General features: G+C 41.7%; 1 protein-coding gene across 1 annotated transcript in view; it reads left to right on the top strand.

Moving 5' to 3' along the window:
- The window catches only part of LOC135515575 (receptor-type tyrosine-protein phosphatase beta-like), a 141,899-nt gene extending 127,499 nt beyond the window's left edge, over positions 1-14,400 (top strand). The window contains 4 exon segments of the mRNA XM_064939196.1: positions 5,677-5,696; positions 5,699-5,811; positions 10,420-10,540; positions 13,278-14,400. Of these exon segments, the coding sequence (XP_064795268.1) occupies positions 5,677-5,696; positions 5,699-5,811; positions 10,420-10,540; positions 13,278-13,300 (277 nt within the window). The 3' untranslated portion in view covers positions 13,301-14,400.
- The last annotated feature ends 4,866 nt before the right edge of the window (positions 14,401-19,266 follow it).

Below are 19,266 nucleotides of genomic sequence, written 5' to 3'. Positions count from 1 at the left end.
TGTCTGGACCACCCTCAGCTCTATATAGACAGAAATAGATTAACCTGGCTGATGGTGATCTGCACCACCCTCAGCTCTATATAGACAGAAATAGATTAACCTGGCTGATGGTGAACTGGACCACCCTCAGCTCTATATAGACAGAAATAGATGAACCTGGCTGATGGTGTCTGGACCACCCTCAGCTCTATATAGACAGAAATAGATGAACCTGGCTGATGGTGTCTGGACCACCCTCAGCTCTATATAGACAGAAATTAGATGAACCTGGCTGATGGTGATCTGGACCACCCTCAGCTCTATATAGACAGAAATGAGATGAACCTGGCTGATGGTGAACTGGACCACCCTCAGCTCTATATAGACAGAAATTAGATGAACCTGGCTGATGGTGATCTGGACCACCCTCAGCTCTATATAGACAGAAATAGATTAACCTGGCTGATGGTGTCTGGACCACCCTCAGCTCTATATAGACAGAAATAGATGAACCTGGCTGATGGTGAACTGGACCACCCTCAGCTCTATATAGACAGAAATAGATGAACCTGGCTGATGGTGAACTGGACCACCCTCAGCTCTATATAGACAGAAATAGATGAACCTGGCTGATGGTGAACTGGACCACCCTCAGCTCTATATAGACAGAAATAGATTAACCTGGCTGATGGTGTCTGGACCAGCCTCAGCTCTATATAGACAGAAATAGATTAACCTGGCTGATGGTGTCTGGACCACCCTCAGCTCTATATAGACAGAAATGAGATGAATCTGGCTGATGGTGAACTGGACCACCCTCAGCTCTATATAGACAGAAATAGATGAACCTGGCTGATGGTGAACTGGACCACCCTCAGCTCTATATAGACAGAAATGAGATGAACCTGGCTGATGGTGAACTGGACCACCCTCAGCTCTATATAGACAGAAATTAGATGAACCTGGCTGATGGTGTCTGGACCACCCTCAGCTCTATATAGACAGAAATAGATGAACCTGGCTGATGGTGATCTGGACCACCCTCAGCTCTATATAGACAGAAATAGATGAACCTGGCTGATGGTGTCTGGACCACCCTCAGCTCTATATAGACAGAAATAGATGAACCTGGCTGATGGTGAACTGGACCACCCTCAGCTCTATATAGACAGAAATGAGATGAACCTGGCTGATGGTGATCTGGACCACCCTCAGCTCTATATAGACAGAAATAGATGAACCTGGCTGATGGTGTCTGGACCACCCTCAGCTCTATATAGACAGAAATAGATTAACCTGGCTGATGGTGTCTGGACCACCCTCAGCTCTATATAGACAGAAATAGATGAACCTGGCTGATGGTGAACTGGACCACCCTCAGCTCTATATAGACAGAAATAGATTAACCTGGCTGATGGTGATCTGGACCACCCTCAGCTCTATATAGACAGAAATAGATTAACCTGGCTGATGGTGTCTGGACCAGCCTCAGCTCTATATAGACAGAAATAGATTAACCTGGCTGATGGTGTCTGGACCAGCCTCAGCTCTATATAGACAGAAATTAGATGAACCTGGCTGATGGTGATCTGGACCACCCTCAGCTCTATATAGACAGAAATAGATTAACCTGGCTGATGGTGTCTGGACCACCCTCAGCTCTATATAGACAGAAATAGATGAACCTGGCTGATGGTGAACTGGACCACCCTCAGCTCTATATAGACAGAAATAGATGAACCTGGCTGATGGTGTCTGGACCACCCTCAGCTCTATATAGACAGAAATAGATGAACCTGGCTGATGGTGTCTGGACCACCCTCAGCTCTATATAGACAGAAATAGATGAACCTGGCTGATGGTGTCTGGACCACCCTCAGCTCTATATAGACAGAAATAGATGAACCTGGCTGATGGTGAACTGGACCACCCTCAGCTCTATATAGACAGAAATTAGATGAACCTGGCTGATGGTGATCTGGACCACCCTCAGCTCTATATAGACAGAAATGAGATGAACCTGGCTGATGGTGTCTGGACCACCCTCAGCTCTATATAGACAGAAATAGATGAACCTGGCTGATGGTGTCTGGACCACCCTCAGCTCTATATAGACAGAAATTAGATGAACCTGGCTGATGGTGAACTGGACCACCCTCAGCTCTATATAGACAGAAATGAGATGAACCTGGCTGATGGTGAACTGGACCACCCTCAGCTCTATATAGACAGAAATAGATGAACCTGGCTGATGGTGAACTGGACCACCCTCAGCTCTATATAGACAGAAATGAGATGAACCTGGCTGATGGTGAACTGGACCACCCTCAGCTCTATATAGACAGAAATGAGAGTAACCTGGCTGATGGTGATCTGGACCACCCTCAGCTCTATATAGACAGAAATGAGATGAACCTGGCTGATGGTGAACTGGACCACCCTCAGCTCTATATAGACAGAAATAGATTAACCTGGCTGATGGTGAACTGGACCACCCTCAGCTCTATATAGACAGAAATAGATTAACCTGGCTGATGGTGAACTGGACCACCCTCAGCTCTATATAGACAGAAATAGATTAACCTGGCTGATGGTGTCTGGACCACCCTCAGCTCTATATAGACAGAAATAGATGAACCTGGCTGATGGTGAACTGGACCACCCTCAGCTCTATATAGACAGAAATGAGAGTAACCTGGCTGATGGTGATCTGGACCACCCTCAGCTCTATATAGACAGAAATGAGATGAACCTGGCTGATGGTGAACTGGACCACCCTCAGCTCTATATAGACAGAAATAGATTAACCTGGCTGATGGTGAACTGGACCACCCTCAGCTCTATATAGACAGAAATAGATGAACCTGGCTGATGGTGTCTGGACCACCCTCAGCTCTATATAGACAGAAATTAGATGAACCTGGCTGATGGTGAACTGGACCACCCTCAGCTCTATATAGACAGAAATAGATTAACCTGGCTGATGGTGAACTGGACCACCCTCAGCTCTATATAGACAGAAATAGATTAACCTGGCTGATGGTGTCTGGACCAGCCTCAGCTCTATATAGACAGAAATAGATTAACCTGGCTGATGGTGTCTGGACCAGCCTCAGCTCTATATAGACAGAAATAGATGAACCTGGCTGATGGTGAACTGGACCACCCTCAGCTCTATATAGACAGAAATAGATGAACCTGGCTGATGGTGAACTGGACCACCCTCAGCTCTATATAGACAGAAATAGATGAACCTGGCTGATGGTGAACTGGACCACCCTCAGCTCTATATAGACATAAATAGATGAACCTGGCTGATGGTGAACTGGACCACCCTCAGCTCTATATAGACAGTATAATGAGATGAACCTGGCTGATGGTGAACTGGACCACCCTCAGCTCTATATAGACAGAAATAGATGAACCTGGCTGATGTTGTCTGGACCACCCTCAGCTCTATATAGACAGAAATAGATTAACCTGGCTGATGGTGTCTGGACCAGCCTCAGCTCTATATAGACAGAAATAGATTAACCTGGCTGATGGTGTCTGGACCAGCCTCAGCTCTATATAGACAGAAATAGATGAACCTGGCTGATGGTGAACTGGACCACCCTCAGCTCTATATAGACAGAAATAGATGAACCTGGCTGATGGTGAACTGGACCACCCTCAGCTCTATATAGACAGAAATAGATGAACCTGGCTGATGGTGTCTGGACCACCCTCAGCTCTATATAGACAGAAATTAGATGAACCTGGCCGATGGTGCTCCTCACTCCTTCAGGTTCAGATCAACAGGAATGTAAAGTTCACAGATATGCCACAACACTCTTTACAGGAAGGAGAAGTAAGGGTCGTTAAGCCACAACACACTTTACAGGAAGGAGAAGTAAGTACGGGTCGTTAAGCCACAACACACTTTACAGGAAGGAGAAGTAAGTACGGGTCGATAAGCCACAACACACTTTACAGGAAGGAGAAGTAAGTACGGGTCGTTAAGCCACAACACACTTTACAGGAAGGAGAAGTAAGTACGGGTCGATAAGCCACAACACACTTTACAGGAAGGACAAGTAAGTACGGGTCGATAAGCCACAACACACTTTACAGGAAGGAGAAGTAAGGGTCGATAAGCCACAACACACTTTACAGGAAGGAGAAGTAAGGGTCGTTAAGCCACAACACACTTTACAGGAAGGAGAAGTAAGGGTCGATAAGCCACAACACACTTTACAGGAAGGAGAAGTAAGGGTCGATAAGCCACAACACACTTTACAGGAAGGAGAAGTAAGGGTCGTTAAGCCACAACACACTTTACAGGAAGGAGAAGTAAGGGTCGATAAGCCACAACACACTTTACAGGAAGGAGAAGTAAGGGTCGATAAGCCACAACACACTTTACAGGAAGGAGAAGTAAGGGTCGATAAGCCACAACACACTTTACAGGAAGGAGAAGTAAGGGTCGTTAAGCCACAACACACTTTACAGGAAGGAGAAGTAAGGGTCATTAAGCCACAACACACTTTACAGGAAGGAGAAGTAAGTAAGGGTCGATAAGCCACAACACACTTTACAGGAAGGAGAAGTAAGTACGGGTCGATAAGCCACAACACACTTTACAGAAAGGAGAAGTAAGTACGGGTCGATAAGCCACAACACACTTTACAGGAAAGAGAAGTAAGTACGGGTCGATAAGCCACAACACACTTTACAGGAAGGAGAAGTAAGGGTCGATAAGCCACAACACACTTTACAGGAAGGAGAAGTAAGTACGGGTCGTTAAGCCACAACACACTTTACAGGAAGGAGAAGTAAGTACGGGTCGTTAAGCCACAACACACTTTACAGGAAGGAGAAGTAAGTACGGGTCGTTAAGCCACAACACACTTTACAGGAAGGAGAAGTAAGTAAGGGTCGTTAAGCCACAACACACTTTACAGGAAGGAGAAGTAAGTAAGGGTCGTTAAGCCACAACACACTTTACAGGAAGGAGAAGTAAGTAAGGGTCGTTAAGCCACAACACACTTTACAGGAAGGAGAAGTAAGTAAGGGTCGTTAAGCCACAACACACTTTACAGGAAGGAGAAGTAAGGGTCGTTTTTCCCCCAGAGGAGAGTCCATTACTCGGCGGTGACTCTTTCTCCAGGCGCGGGTATCTCTCTCAGCTACAGGAGTCTGCCATTCCATCACTGTTGGTGACGTCTAGAGCCTAGACCAGTGATCTACTGACCCTGACCTGCTCCCCTTTATGTCCCAGATGGTAGATGTGCCGTCAAAGTGGAGAGAGAACTCTGTTAGTACTGGTGTACAGTGTTTCAGTGAAGCGTACAGCTGGAATGATGTTATGTGATGGATTGTGATTGACCGTCATCATTTATCATTACTGTGTGTGTGTGTGTGTGTGTGTGTGTGTGTGTGTGTGTGTGTGTGTGTGTGTGTGTGTGTGTGTGTGTGTGTGTGTGCGTGTGCGTGCGTGATTGCACGTCAAAGGAGAAATCTTTCAATCAGGATGGTAGCTGTGTAGGCACACCAATTAAATTAAAAACCAATATCAAATGATTTTAATATGATTTACCGCAAGTGTATAAATACATGGATGTCAATGGTAAATGTTATGTAAACTACATTAATCACTCTTCTCTCTCTCCCTCTCTTCCCCTTTTCTCTCTCTCTCTCCCTCCCTATCTCCCTCAGTGCTGGAGTGGGTCGTACAGGACGTTCATGGTTCTGGACCGGGTCCTTCAACAGCTGGACAGCATAGGAACAGTGGATGTCTACGGCTGTGTGTTTGACCTCCGACTGCACCGCTCTCACATGGTGCAAACAGAGGTAACGACGGATAAAACTCTCAGTTCAACACAACGCTTTCCGTCAGCTGGTACATTTCAATGAGTATAATGAACGTCAATGTTAGCCAGTGATAATATATAGCCAGGGATACCCAGTGATAATATATAGCCAGTGATACCCAGTGATAATATATAGCCAGGGATAATATATAGCCAGTGATAATATATAGCCAGGGATAATATATAGCCAGTGATACCCAGTGATAATATATAGCCAGTGATAATATATAGCCAGTGACAATATATAGCCAGGGATAATATATAGCCAGTGATATTATATAGCCAGGGATAATATATACCCAGTGATAATATATAGCCAGTGATAATATATAGCCAGTGATACCCAGTGATAATATATAGCCAGTGATAATATATAGCCAGTGATACCCAGTGATAATATATAGCCAATGATACCCAGTGATAATATATAGCCAGTGATAATATATAGCCAGTGATAATATATAGCCAGTGATAATATATAGCCAGTGATATTATATAGCCAGGGATAATATATACCCAGTGATAATATATAGCCAGTGATAATATATAGCCAGTGATACCCAGTGATAATATATAGCCAGTGATAATATATAGCCAGGGATAATATATAGCCAGAGATAGTATATAGCCAGTGATACCAGGTGATAATATATAGCCAGGGATAATATATAGCCAGTGATACCCAGTGATATTATATAGCCAGTGATAATATATAGCCAGGGATAATATATAGCCAGTGATACCCAGTGATAATATATAGCCAGGGATAATATATAGCCAGGGATAATATATAGCCAGTGATACCCAGTGATAATATATAGCCAGTGATAATATATAGCCAGGGATAATATATACCCAGTGATAATATTTAGCCAGAGATAATATATAGCCAGTGATATTATATAGCCAGGGATAATATATAGCCAGTGATACCCAGTGATAATATATAGCCAGTGATAATATATAGCCAGTGATAATATATAGCCAGAGATAATATATACCCAGTGATAATATATAGCCAGAGATAATATATAGCCAGTGATAATATACAGCCAGGGATAATATATAGCCAGGGATAATATATAGCCAGTGATAATATATAGCCAGTGATAATATATAGCCAGAGATAATATATACCCAGAGATAATATATAGCCAGAGATAATATATAGCCAGAGATAATATATAGCCAGGGATAATATATAGCCAGGGATAATATATAGCCAGAGATAATATATACCCAGTGATAATATATAGCCAGAGATAATATATAGCCAGTGATAATATACAGCCAGGGATAATATATAGCCAGTGATAATATATAGCCAGGGATAATATATAGCCAGGGATAATATATAGCCAGAGATAATATATACCCAGTGATAATATATAGCCAGGGATAATATATAGCCAGGGATAATATATAGCCAGGGATAATATATAGCCAGTGATACCCAGTGATAATATATAGCCAGTGATACCCAGTGATAATATATAGCCAGTGATACCCAGTGATAATATATAGCCAGTGATAATATATAGCCAGTGATACCCAGTGATAATATATAGCCAGTGATACCCAGTGATAATATATAGCCAGGGATAATATATAGCCAGTGATAATATATAGCCAGTGATAATATATAGCCAGGGATAATATATAGCCAGGGATAATATATAGCCAGGGATAATATATAGCCAGGGATAATATATAGCCAGGGATAATATATAGCCAGGGATAATATATACCCAGTGATACCCAGTGATAATATATAGCCAGTGATACCCAGTGATAATATATAGCCAGGGATAATATATAGCCAGTGATAATATATACCCAGTGATAATATATAGCCAGGGATAATATATAGCCAGAGATAATATATAGCCAGGGATAATATATAGCCAGGGATTATATATAGCCAGTGATAATATATAGCCAGTGATAATATATAGCCAGTGATACCCAGTGATAATATATAGCCAGGGATAATATATAGCCAGTGATCATACATACATAGTCAGAGATAATATATAGCCAGTGATACCCAGTGATAATATATAGCCAGGGATAATATATAGCCAGGGATAATATATAGCCAGGGATTATATATAGCCAGTGATAATATATAGCCAGTGATATTATATAGCCAGGGATAATATATAGCCAGTGATACCCAGTTATAATATATAGCCAGTGATAATATATAGCCAGGGATAATATATAGCCAGTGATACCCAGTGATAATATATAGCCAGTGATAATATATAGCCAGGGATAATATATAGCCAGTGATAATATATAGCCAGGGATAATATATAGCCAGTGATAATATATACCCACTGATAATGTATAGCCAGGGATAATATATAGCCAGTGATAATATATAGCCAGTGATAATATATAGCCAGTGATAATATATAGCCAGTGATAATATATAGCCAGGGATAATATATAGCCAGTGATAATATATACCCAGTGATAATATATAGCCAGAGATAATATATAGCCAGGGATAATATATAGCCAGGGATTATATATAGCCAGTGATAATATATAGCCAGTGATAATATATAGCCAGTGATACCCAGTGATAATATATAGCCAGGGATAATATATAGCCAGTGATAATATATAGCCAGGGATTATATATAGCCAGTGATAATATATAGCCAGTGATAATATATAGCCAGTGATACCCAGTGATAATATATAGCCAGGGATAATATATAGCCAGTGATCATACATAGTCAGAGATAATATATAGCCAGTGATACCCAGTGATAATATATAGCCAGGGATAATATATAGCCAGGGATAATATATAGCCAGGGATTATATATAGCCAGTGATAATATATAGCCAGTGATATTATATAGCCAGGGATAATATATAGCCAGTGATACCCAGTTATAATATATAGCCAGTGATAATGTATAGCCAGGGATAATGTATAGCCAGGGATAATATATAGCCAGTGATATTATATAGCCAGGGATAATATATAGCCAGGGATAATATATAGCCAGTGATAATATATAGCCAGGGATAATATATAGCCAGGGATAATATATAGCCAGTGATAATATATAGCCAGGGATAATATATAGCCAGTGATAATATATAGCCAGTGATAATATATAGCCAGTGATAATATATAGCCAGTGATAATATATAGCCAGTGATAATATATAGCCAGAGATAATATATACCCAGTGATAATATATAGCCAGGGATAATATATAGCCAGGGATAATATATAGCCAGTGATAATATATAGCCAGTGATAATATATAGCCAGTGATAATATATAGCCAGTGATATTATATAGCCAGGGATAATATATAGCCAGTGATACCCAGTTATAATATATAGCCAGTGATAATGTATAGCCAGGGATAATATATAGCCAGTGATATTATATAGCCAGGGATAATATATAGCCAGGGATAATATATAGCCAGGGATAATATATAGCCAGAGATAATATATACCCAGTGATAATATATAGCCAGGGATAATATATAGCCAGGGATAATATATAGCCAGGGATAATATATAGCCAGAGATAATATATACCCAGTGATATTATATAGCCAGGGATAATATATAGCCAGGGATAATATATAGCCAGTGATAATATATAGCCAGGGATAATATATAGCCAGTGATAATATATACCCACTGATAATGTATAGCCAGGGATAATATATAGCCAGTGATAATATATAGCCAGTGATAATATATAGCCAGTGATAATATATAGCCAGTGATAATATATAGCCAGGGATAATATATAGCCAGTGATAATATATACCCAGTGATAATATATAGCCAGTGATAATATATAGCCAGTGATACCCAGTGATAATATATAGCCAGTGATAATATATAGCCAGGGATAATATATAGCCAGGGATAATATATAGCCAGTGATAATATATAGCCAGGGATAATATATAGCCAGTGATAATATATAGCCAGTGATAATATATAGCCAGTGATACCCAGTGATAATATATAGCCAGTGATACCCAGTGATAATATATAGCCAGGGATAATATATAGCCAGTGATAACATATAGCCAAAGACAATATATAGCCAGTGATCCCCAGTGATATTATATAGCCAGTGATAATATATAGCCAATGATATAATATAGACAGTGATATTATATTTTTATTTTATTTTACCTTTATTTAACTAAGTCAGTTAAGAACTAATTCCTTCCACAGCAGATGAACAATAGTATTGATGTGAATGCTGTCCTCCACACAGCTGATGAACAATAGTATTGATGTGCATGCTGTCCTCCACACAGCTGATGAACAATAGTATTGATGTGAATGCTGTCCTCCACACAGCTGATGAACAATAGTATTGATGTGCATGCTGTCCTCCACACAGCTGATGAACAATAGTATTGATGTGCATGCTGTCCTCCACACAGCTGATGAACAATAGTATTGATGTGCATGCTGTTCTCCACACAGCTGATGAACAATAGTATTGATGTGAATGCTGTCCTCCACACAGCTGATGAACAATAGTATTGGTGATATTGATGTGAATGCTGTCCTCCCACAGTACCAGTACTCCTTCCTCCACCAGTGTGTCCGAGATGTCCTGAGAGCCAGGAAGCTCCGTAGTGAGCAGGAGAACCCTCTCTACCCCATCTATGAGAACTTCAACCCAGACTACTACCGTGGTAAGACTATACCAAGCCTATATATCCAGTCTACTACCATGGTAGGACTATACCAAGACTATATATCCAGACTACTACCATGGTAAGACTATACCAAGACTATATATCCAGACTATGACCATGGTAAGACTATACCAAGACTATATATCCAGACTACTACCATGGTAAGACTATACCACCATACCAAGACTATATATCCAGACTATGACCATGGTAAGACCATACCAAGACTATATATCCAGACTACTACCATGGTAAGACTACACCACCATACCAAGACTATATATCCAGTCTACTACCATGGTAAGACTATACCAAGACTATATATCCAGACTACTACCATGGTAAGACCATACCAAGACTATATATCCAGTCTACTACCATGGTAAGACTATACCAAGACTATATATCCAGTCTACTACCATGGTAAGACCATACCAAGACTATATATCCAGACTACTACCGTGGTAAGACTATACCAAGACTATATATCCAGACTACTACCATGGTAAGACCATACCAAGACTATATATCCAGACTACTACCATGGTTAGACTATACCCCCATACCAAGACTATATATCCAGACTACAACCATGGTTAGACTATACCAAGACTATATATCCAGACTACTACCATGGTAAGACCATACCCCCATACCAAGACTATATATCCAGACTACTACCATGGTAAGACTATACCAAGACTATATATCCAGACTACTACCATGGTAAGACCATACCAAGACTATATATCCAGACTACTACCATGGTAAGACCATACCAAGACTATATATCCAGACTACTACCATGGTAAGACCATACCAAGACTATATATCCAGACTACTACCATGGTAAGACCATACCAAGACTATATATCCAGACTACTACCATGGTAAGACCATACCAAGACTATATATCCAGACTACTACCATGGTAAGACCATACCAAGACTATATATCCAGACTACTACCATGGTAAGACCATACCAAGACTATATATCCAGACTACTACCATGGTAAGACTACACCACCATACCAAGACTATATATCCAGACTGTAGATATAGGTCTACCAATATAATTAGAATTACAAGCACGGACAGATGGCTGTAAGCCTACCAATAGAATTACCATGACTGGAACAGACAGACATCTGTAAGCCTACCAATAGAATTACCATGACTGGAACAGACAGACGTCTATAAGCCTACCAATAGAATTACCATGACTGGAACAGACAGACGGCTGTAAGCCTACCAATAGAATTACCATGACTGGAACAGACAGACGTCTGTAAGCCTACCAATAGAATTACCATGACTGGAACAGACAGACGTCTGTAAGCCTACCAATAGAATTACCATGACTGGAACAGACAGACGGCTGTAAGCCTACCAATAGAATTACCATGACTGGAACGGACAGACGTCTGTAAGCCTACCAATAGAATTACCATGACTGGAACGGACAGACGGCTGTAAGCCTACCAATAGAATTACCATGACTGGAACAGACAGACGTCTGTAAGCCTACCAATAGAATTACCATGACTGGAACAGACAGACGTCTGTAAGCCTACCAATAGAATTACCATGACTGGAACAGACAGACGTCTGTAAGCCTACCAATAGAATTACCATGACTGGAACAGACAGACGGCTGTAAGCCTACCAATAGAATTACCATGACTGGAACGGACAGACGCTCTGTAAGCCTACCAATAGAATTACCATGACTGGAACGGACAGACGGCTGTAAGCCTACCAATAGAATTACCATGACTGGAACAGACAGACGTCTGTAAGCCTACCAATAGAATTACCATGACTGGAACAGACAGACGTCTGTAAGCCTACCAATAGAATTACCATGACTGGAACGGACAGACGGCTGTAAGCCTACCAATAGAATTACCATGACTGGAACGGACAGACGGCTGTAAGCCTACCAATAGAATTACCATGACTGGAACGGACAGACGGCTGTAAGCCTACCAATAGAATTACCATGACTGGAACAGACAGACGGCTGTAACCCTACCAATAGAATTACCATGACTGGAACGGACAGACGGCTGTAAGCCTACCAATAGAATTACCATGACTGGAACGGACAAAGCCAACATGGCAGCTGGTTCCTCCACCAGAGAACATAGACTTGATGGTTAGACTGGTTCCTCCACCAGAGAACATAGACTTGATGGTTAGACTGGTTCCTCCACCAGAGAACATAGACTTGATGGTTAGACTGGTTCCCCCCACCAGAGAACATAGACTTGATGGTTAGACTGGTTCCTCCACCAGAGAACATAGACTTGATGGTTAGACTGTTTCCTCCACCAGAGAACATAGACTTGATGGTTAGACTGGTTCCTCCACCAGAGAACATAGACTTGATGGTTAGACTGATTCCTCCACCAGAGAACATAGACTTGATGGTTAGACTGGTTCCCCCCACCAGAGAACATAGACTTGATGGTTAGACTGGTTCCTCCACCAGAGAACATAGACTTGATGGTTAGACTGATTCCTCCCACCAGAGAACAATGCCTTGATGGCGATATCCCGTTCTAGTATGTCTAACTCTATGGCTTTAATCACAGTTCCATTTTGAGTCGCTAAAACGATAATCCCCTAAACCGTCTAAAGGACTTAATCATAAGGAAGGGTACATTTAGTACACGTGTGTTTGGCATAATATTTGACTAAATGTGCCTTTGTTTGTCTTACTCTCTTCAGATTTTGTGTACACGGGACGCTAAGGACAGTCTGGGGTCCTCTCCACACAACTGAGTGAGAATGAAAACCAGGGAAGAATCTGTTCAATACCACCAGACAGCCATTCTGTCACAACTAAAGCAGCACTATAGAGTGTGTGTGGGGGGGGGGGTATAGCTATTTATTTTTGATACACTGTTGGTTCAACCTCTCAGGATGTCTATTTAAAATGGAGCAGATTGACGTCTGGAAATATTGACGTTTCGTTCACTTATAGCTGAATCTTAGGTTGCATTCAATGAGATATGATTATATTGTTTTGCAACCTAATTGTAAGCGCTTCCAAGAAACATTATTCCCTAAACTCATGCTATTTCAATATTAATAATGTCTGATGAAAAGACAAAAGGAACTGATATGAAAAATATAGATATAATAGTTCTTATTCAACGTAAACAGAAAAGAAAGATGAATGAAAGCCTTCAGGCGTAGCAATGAATGGGATTCTATGAGGCGTAGCTTCCCTACATCACACAGCATTATTATGACAAGGCCTGAATGCCTAAAAACCTTCCCTGAAGAAACCTTCTCTGCATCCCAAATGGCACCCTATTCTCTATGTGCCCTAATCAAAAGATGTGCACTATATAGGGAATAGGGTGCCATTTGGGTACAAAGATCTTTCTGTATAATATGTTCTAAATCGTAGTTGCTGGTTTGTAGTTAAAAGACGAATTAACCCGGAGCAGACAGACAGACAGCTAGCTGTCTTGAGAGTAGCTCATCACAATGCTGTCTAGATCCGTGTATAAAGTAGCAGACCGTCTGTACAGTTGGTTGTGTTGTGAATAGTCCTCTTATCTTTAAACATGGCGTCAGTTCATGTTGTGTGTGTGTGTACCATTGAGATTGTACAGTAGAGCCTGGAGGAGGGAAGAGCATATAGTTTGTATGCCATCTCAGCTACCTATGTTTTCTAGGGCAAAGGGAAAACTCGACTGGAAAACAAACGCCATCTTGTATTCGGGTGTTTCCGGAAAGAGGTGGTAACCTTTTCTCCATGGTCTCTCGAACCAAGATGGAGGGAATGTTCATGAGAGAGACTGTATGGGGTTTTGTACATTACCTTCTTCAAAACATCATGTTGCATAAAACTAAAACTAGGCTGATGGATGTGTCTGTGAACAATAGGAACAGGGATCTTTCTACGTCATGTGTTGAACTGAGCGGGAGATCCCATCAACTGAATCTGAGCTGGCCAGCTTCCTGATCTAAACAGGAGAAGGTCTAGAAGTTGGACTAAACTAAAAAAAAAACAACTGAAGAAACTTCACACAATAAGCAATAACTGGCCAAATCCTGCTGAGATCCTGGGGATAAAGTGAGAGAATTGAATAAAATGTCAACATCCTGACCCTGTGAGAGGTCTGCAGTGTCCAAGACACTGACCTTTCCAGACTACAGGTTTTGGGACGTGGCATTTCTCTGTCTGAGCTTCTCTGAGCCCCTAGCCACGGAAACAGACCTAGCTCCAGAAGAAACCGTGTTGGTTGGCATTCTTCCCATTGTTACTGAAGACAATGCAGGTCTTCAGTAGCTCTCACTACGTTAGTATTTAAACATCAATCTGTATCTACATGTAAATAGTAGGTTCAGATTGAATCTTCTCTCCAATGGCTCCCATTATGTTAGTGTTTCTACTCTATATACAAAAATCACACATTTATTTTAACTTTGTTGTTCAATTTAAACATAAAAAAATACTAGCTTTAAAAAACAAATACTATGATCATTTTCAGGGTTCTGACTCCTCCCTGTAGAATCAGATGGAACACATTCTGACTCCTCCCAGTAGTATCAGATGGAACACATTCTGACTCCTCCCAGTAGTATCAGATGGAACACATTCTGACTCCTCCCAGTAGTATCAGATGGAACACATTCTGACTCCTCCCAGTAGTATCAGATGGAACACATTCTGACTCCTCCCAGTAGTATCAGATGGAACACATTCTGACTCCTCCCAGTAGTATCAGATGGAACACATTCTGACTCCTCCCAGTACTATCAGATGGAACACATTCTGACTCCTCCCAGCAGCAGGGATATTGAATTTCCTGGTTAGTCCTATTCCACTCCACACAAAAAATGACCCCACACAGCAAGTAAGGCAATGTATACAGTATTATGTAGAGTAGCGCACCAGTCTCTCAGGCTTGACCCTCTCACCCCTGTCCTCCCCTATAAGCCTCAAGGTCGTATCATAAAGAGATTGCCTCCAGATAATAGAGGACAGAAACATCAACTCTCTCCATCTGTTCTCCTCCCTGCTGGGAGTTGAGTGGATCTAATAGTGTGGTATTAAGCTCCACTGTAGATTCCTCAAAAGTTTTTCATTACAGAAATCTATATCAATCCCTTTCCCTCCTGTCAAACTAATACGCTGTTAGATCCCCAATGCCCCTCTGAAACACATCTCTCTGGGTTTCACCGGAGTATGGCTGGTGCCCATACAGCAGCTAAAACTTCATGTGACGGCGCTTAGCTACCTGATGAATATCCCAACGTTTCTGTTTCGCTGTTACATCTCTACTACCTCGCTCACCAACCAACAGGTGACCTGCAGGGGAAACATTCTAACCAAGGCCTTCAGAAAGAGACAAGGAGATGAGGGACAGAGGTGTTAGAGGCAAATCAGAGGAATTAACTGTCTTTAACAGAGAAGTCATGGTGTAAGCCTGCCGTATGTACCATTTACAGTATGTACCATTTACAGTATATGTAATTTACAGTATGTACCATTTATAGTATGTACCATTTACAGTATATGTCATTTACAGTATGTACCATTTACAGTATGTACCATTTACAGTATGTACCATTTACAGTATGTACCATTTACAGTAGGTATAATTTACAGTAGGTATCATTTACATTAGGTATCATTTACAGTATGTATAATGTTTGCACTGGATCAATGTGAACGAATTTAAACAATGTTATGTTGTAAATATGCCTGGTTTTGTACCCCATGTTTATCCATGTGTATTGGTTGATATGATAAGCTATGTGTTATGTATGTAAGTTTAAAAAAAAGCTGAACATTGTTTTGAATATATGATCACATTAATAATACCAAGAATATGTAACCATGTTAAATATGCTAATCATGTATAATAAAATAAGAATATAGATACATCTAGTTGACATTTTGAATGAGATATTCCACATAACGCACCATAAACATTTTGTTTGCAAAAAAATATGAATTCCCAACTGTAATAATGTCTGCTTAGAAATGATGTGCATGATGTTATTTTACTTAACATCATTTAGAGAGGATAGAGTCGGCATGCTGGGATTAAATATCCTGGTAGGATTAAATATCCTGGTAGGACTGAATGTCCTTGTCACAGCTTTCGTCTGTAGAAGGAGGAGAGGACCAAAATGCAGCGTGGTTGTTATTCATTTTACTTTAATAAAGAAACTGTACACGAATAAACCAACAAAACAACAAACGTGCGGAAACCTAAAACAGTCCTATCTGGTGCAAAACACAGAGACAGGAACAATCACCCACAAACACACAGTGAAACCCAGGCTACCTAAATATGGTTCCCAATCAGAGACAATGACTAACACCTGCCTCTGATTGAGAACCATATCAGGCCAGACATAGAAATAGACAAACAAGACATCCAACATAGAATGCCCACTCAGATCACACCCTGACCAATCAAAACATAGAAACATACAAAGTAAACTATGGTCAGGGTGTGACAATCCTGGTAGGACTGAATATCCTGGTAGGACTGAATATCCTGGTAGGACTGAATATCCTGGTAGGATTGAATATCCTGGTAGGACTGAATATCCTGGTAGGACTGAATATCCTGGTAGGACTGAATATCCTGGTAGGACTAAATATATCCTGGTAGGACTGAATATCCTGGTAGAACTGAATATCCTGGTAGGATTAAATATCCTGGTAGGACTGAATATCCTGGTAGGACTGAATATCCTGGTAGAACTGAATATCCTGGTAGGATTAAATATCCTGGTAGGACTGAATATCCTGGTAGGATTGAATATCCTGGTAGGACTGAATATCCTGGTAGGATTAAATATCCTGGTAGGACTGAATATCCTGGTAGGACTGAATATCCTGGTAGGACTGAATATCCTGGTAGGATTGAATATCCTGGTAGGACTGAATATCCTGGTAGGACTGAATATCCTGGTAGGACTGAATATCCTGGTAGGACTGAATATCCTGGTAGGACTGAACATCCTGGTAGGACTGAATATCCTGGTAGGATTGAATATCCTGGTAGGACTAGATATATCCTGGTAGGACTGAATATCCTGGTAGGACTGAACATCCTGGTAGGACTGAATATCCTGGTAGGATTAAATATATCCTGGTAGGATTAAATATATCCTGGTAGGACTGTGTGCCTGGTAGGATTAAATATCCTGGTAGGACTGAATATCCTGGTAGGACTGAATATCCTGGTAGGACTGAATATCCTGGTAGGACTGAATATCCTGGTAGGACTGAATATATCCTGGTAGGACTGTGTGCCTGGGTAACCTGCACTGATCTTACAGAAGGCATTACCCTGAATCTGTCAGTGAGAACCTTAGAGCTGCTCTGTGTGTGGAAGGGCCCTCTCTAGGACAGCTTTGTGTGGAGGGGCCCTCTCTAGGACAGCTCTGTGTGTAGACGGGCACCCTCTCGAGGACAGCTCTGTGTGTAGAGGGGCCCTCCTCTAGGACAGCTCTGTGTGTAGAGGGGCCCTCTCTAGAACAGCTCTGTGTGTAGAGGGGCCTTCTCTAGGACAGCTATGTGTGTAGAGGGGCCCTCTCTAGGACAGCTCTGTGTGTAGAGGGCCCCTCTCTAAGACAGCTCTGTGTGTAGAGGGGCCCTCTCTAAGACAGCTCTGTGTGTAGAGGGGCCCTCTCTAAGACAGCTCTGTGTATAGAGGGGCCCTCTCTAAGACAGCTCTGTGTGTAGAGGGGCCCTCTCTAAGACAGCTCTATGTGTGAAGGGGCCCTCTTTAAGACAGCTCTGTGTATAGAGGGGCCCTCTCTAAGACAGCCCTGTGTGTAGAGGGGCCCTCTCTAAAACAGCCCTATGTGTGGAGGGGCCCTCTCCAAGACAGTGCTGTGTGTAGAGGGGCCCTCTCTAAGACAGCTCTGTGTAGAGGGGCCCTCTCTAAGACAGCTCTGTGTAGAGGGGCCCTCTCTAAGACAGCTCTGTGTGTAGAGGGGCCCCCAAAATGTCTAAAAACATAATTTCTCTTTGACATTATGGGGTCTTGTGTTTTGGCCTGTGAAACAAAATCTAAGTGTAATCCATTTTAAATTCAGGCGGTAACACAATAAAATGTGGAAAAAGTCAAGAGGTGTGAATACTTTCTGAAGGCTCTGTCAGCTCAATCGGAAATGTCCTTTCTATAACGCTTCACTTTGAACAGTTTTAAACAGAGCCCTTGATCACAGAAAAGTACTGTGTGATTGAAGTGCACCATCACGTGTGTATGTGTGACGTGGTTCACACACACTCCAATACACTGGCTTCAACCTCGTGTGGATTTGTGAATGGGTGAGGGGAGGGATGGCTGTTGTGAATGAGTGAGGGGAGGGATGGCTGTTGTGAATGAGTGAGGGGAGGGATGGCTGTTGTGAATGAGTGTGGGGAGGGATGGCTGTTGTGAATGAGTGAGGGGAGGGATGGCTGTTGTGAATGAGTGAGGGGAGGGATGGCTGTTGTGAATGAGTGAGGGGAGGGATGGCTGTTGTGAATGAGTGAGGGCAGGGATGGCTGTTGTGAATGGGTGTGGGGAGGGATGGCTGTTGTGAATGAGTGAGGGGAGGGATGGCTGTTGTGAATGAGTGAGGGGAGGGATGGCTGTTGTGAATGAGTGTGGGGAGGGATGGCTGTTGTGAATGAGTGAGGGGAGGGATGGCTGTTGTGAATGAGTGTGGGGAGGGATGGCTGTTGTGA

The sequence above is a fragment of the Oncorhynchus masou genome, chromosome 27 (assembly GCF_036934945.1).
Source record: "Oncorhynchus masou masou isolate Uvic2021 chromosome 27, UVic_Omas_1.1, whole genome shotgun sequence".
NCBI lineage: Eukaryota > Metazoa > Chordata > Actinopteri > Salmoniformes > Salmonidae > Oncorhynchus > Oncorhynchus masou.
This window is presented reverse-complemented; position numbering and strand designations above follow the sequence as displayed.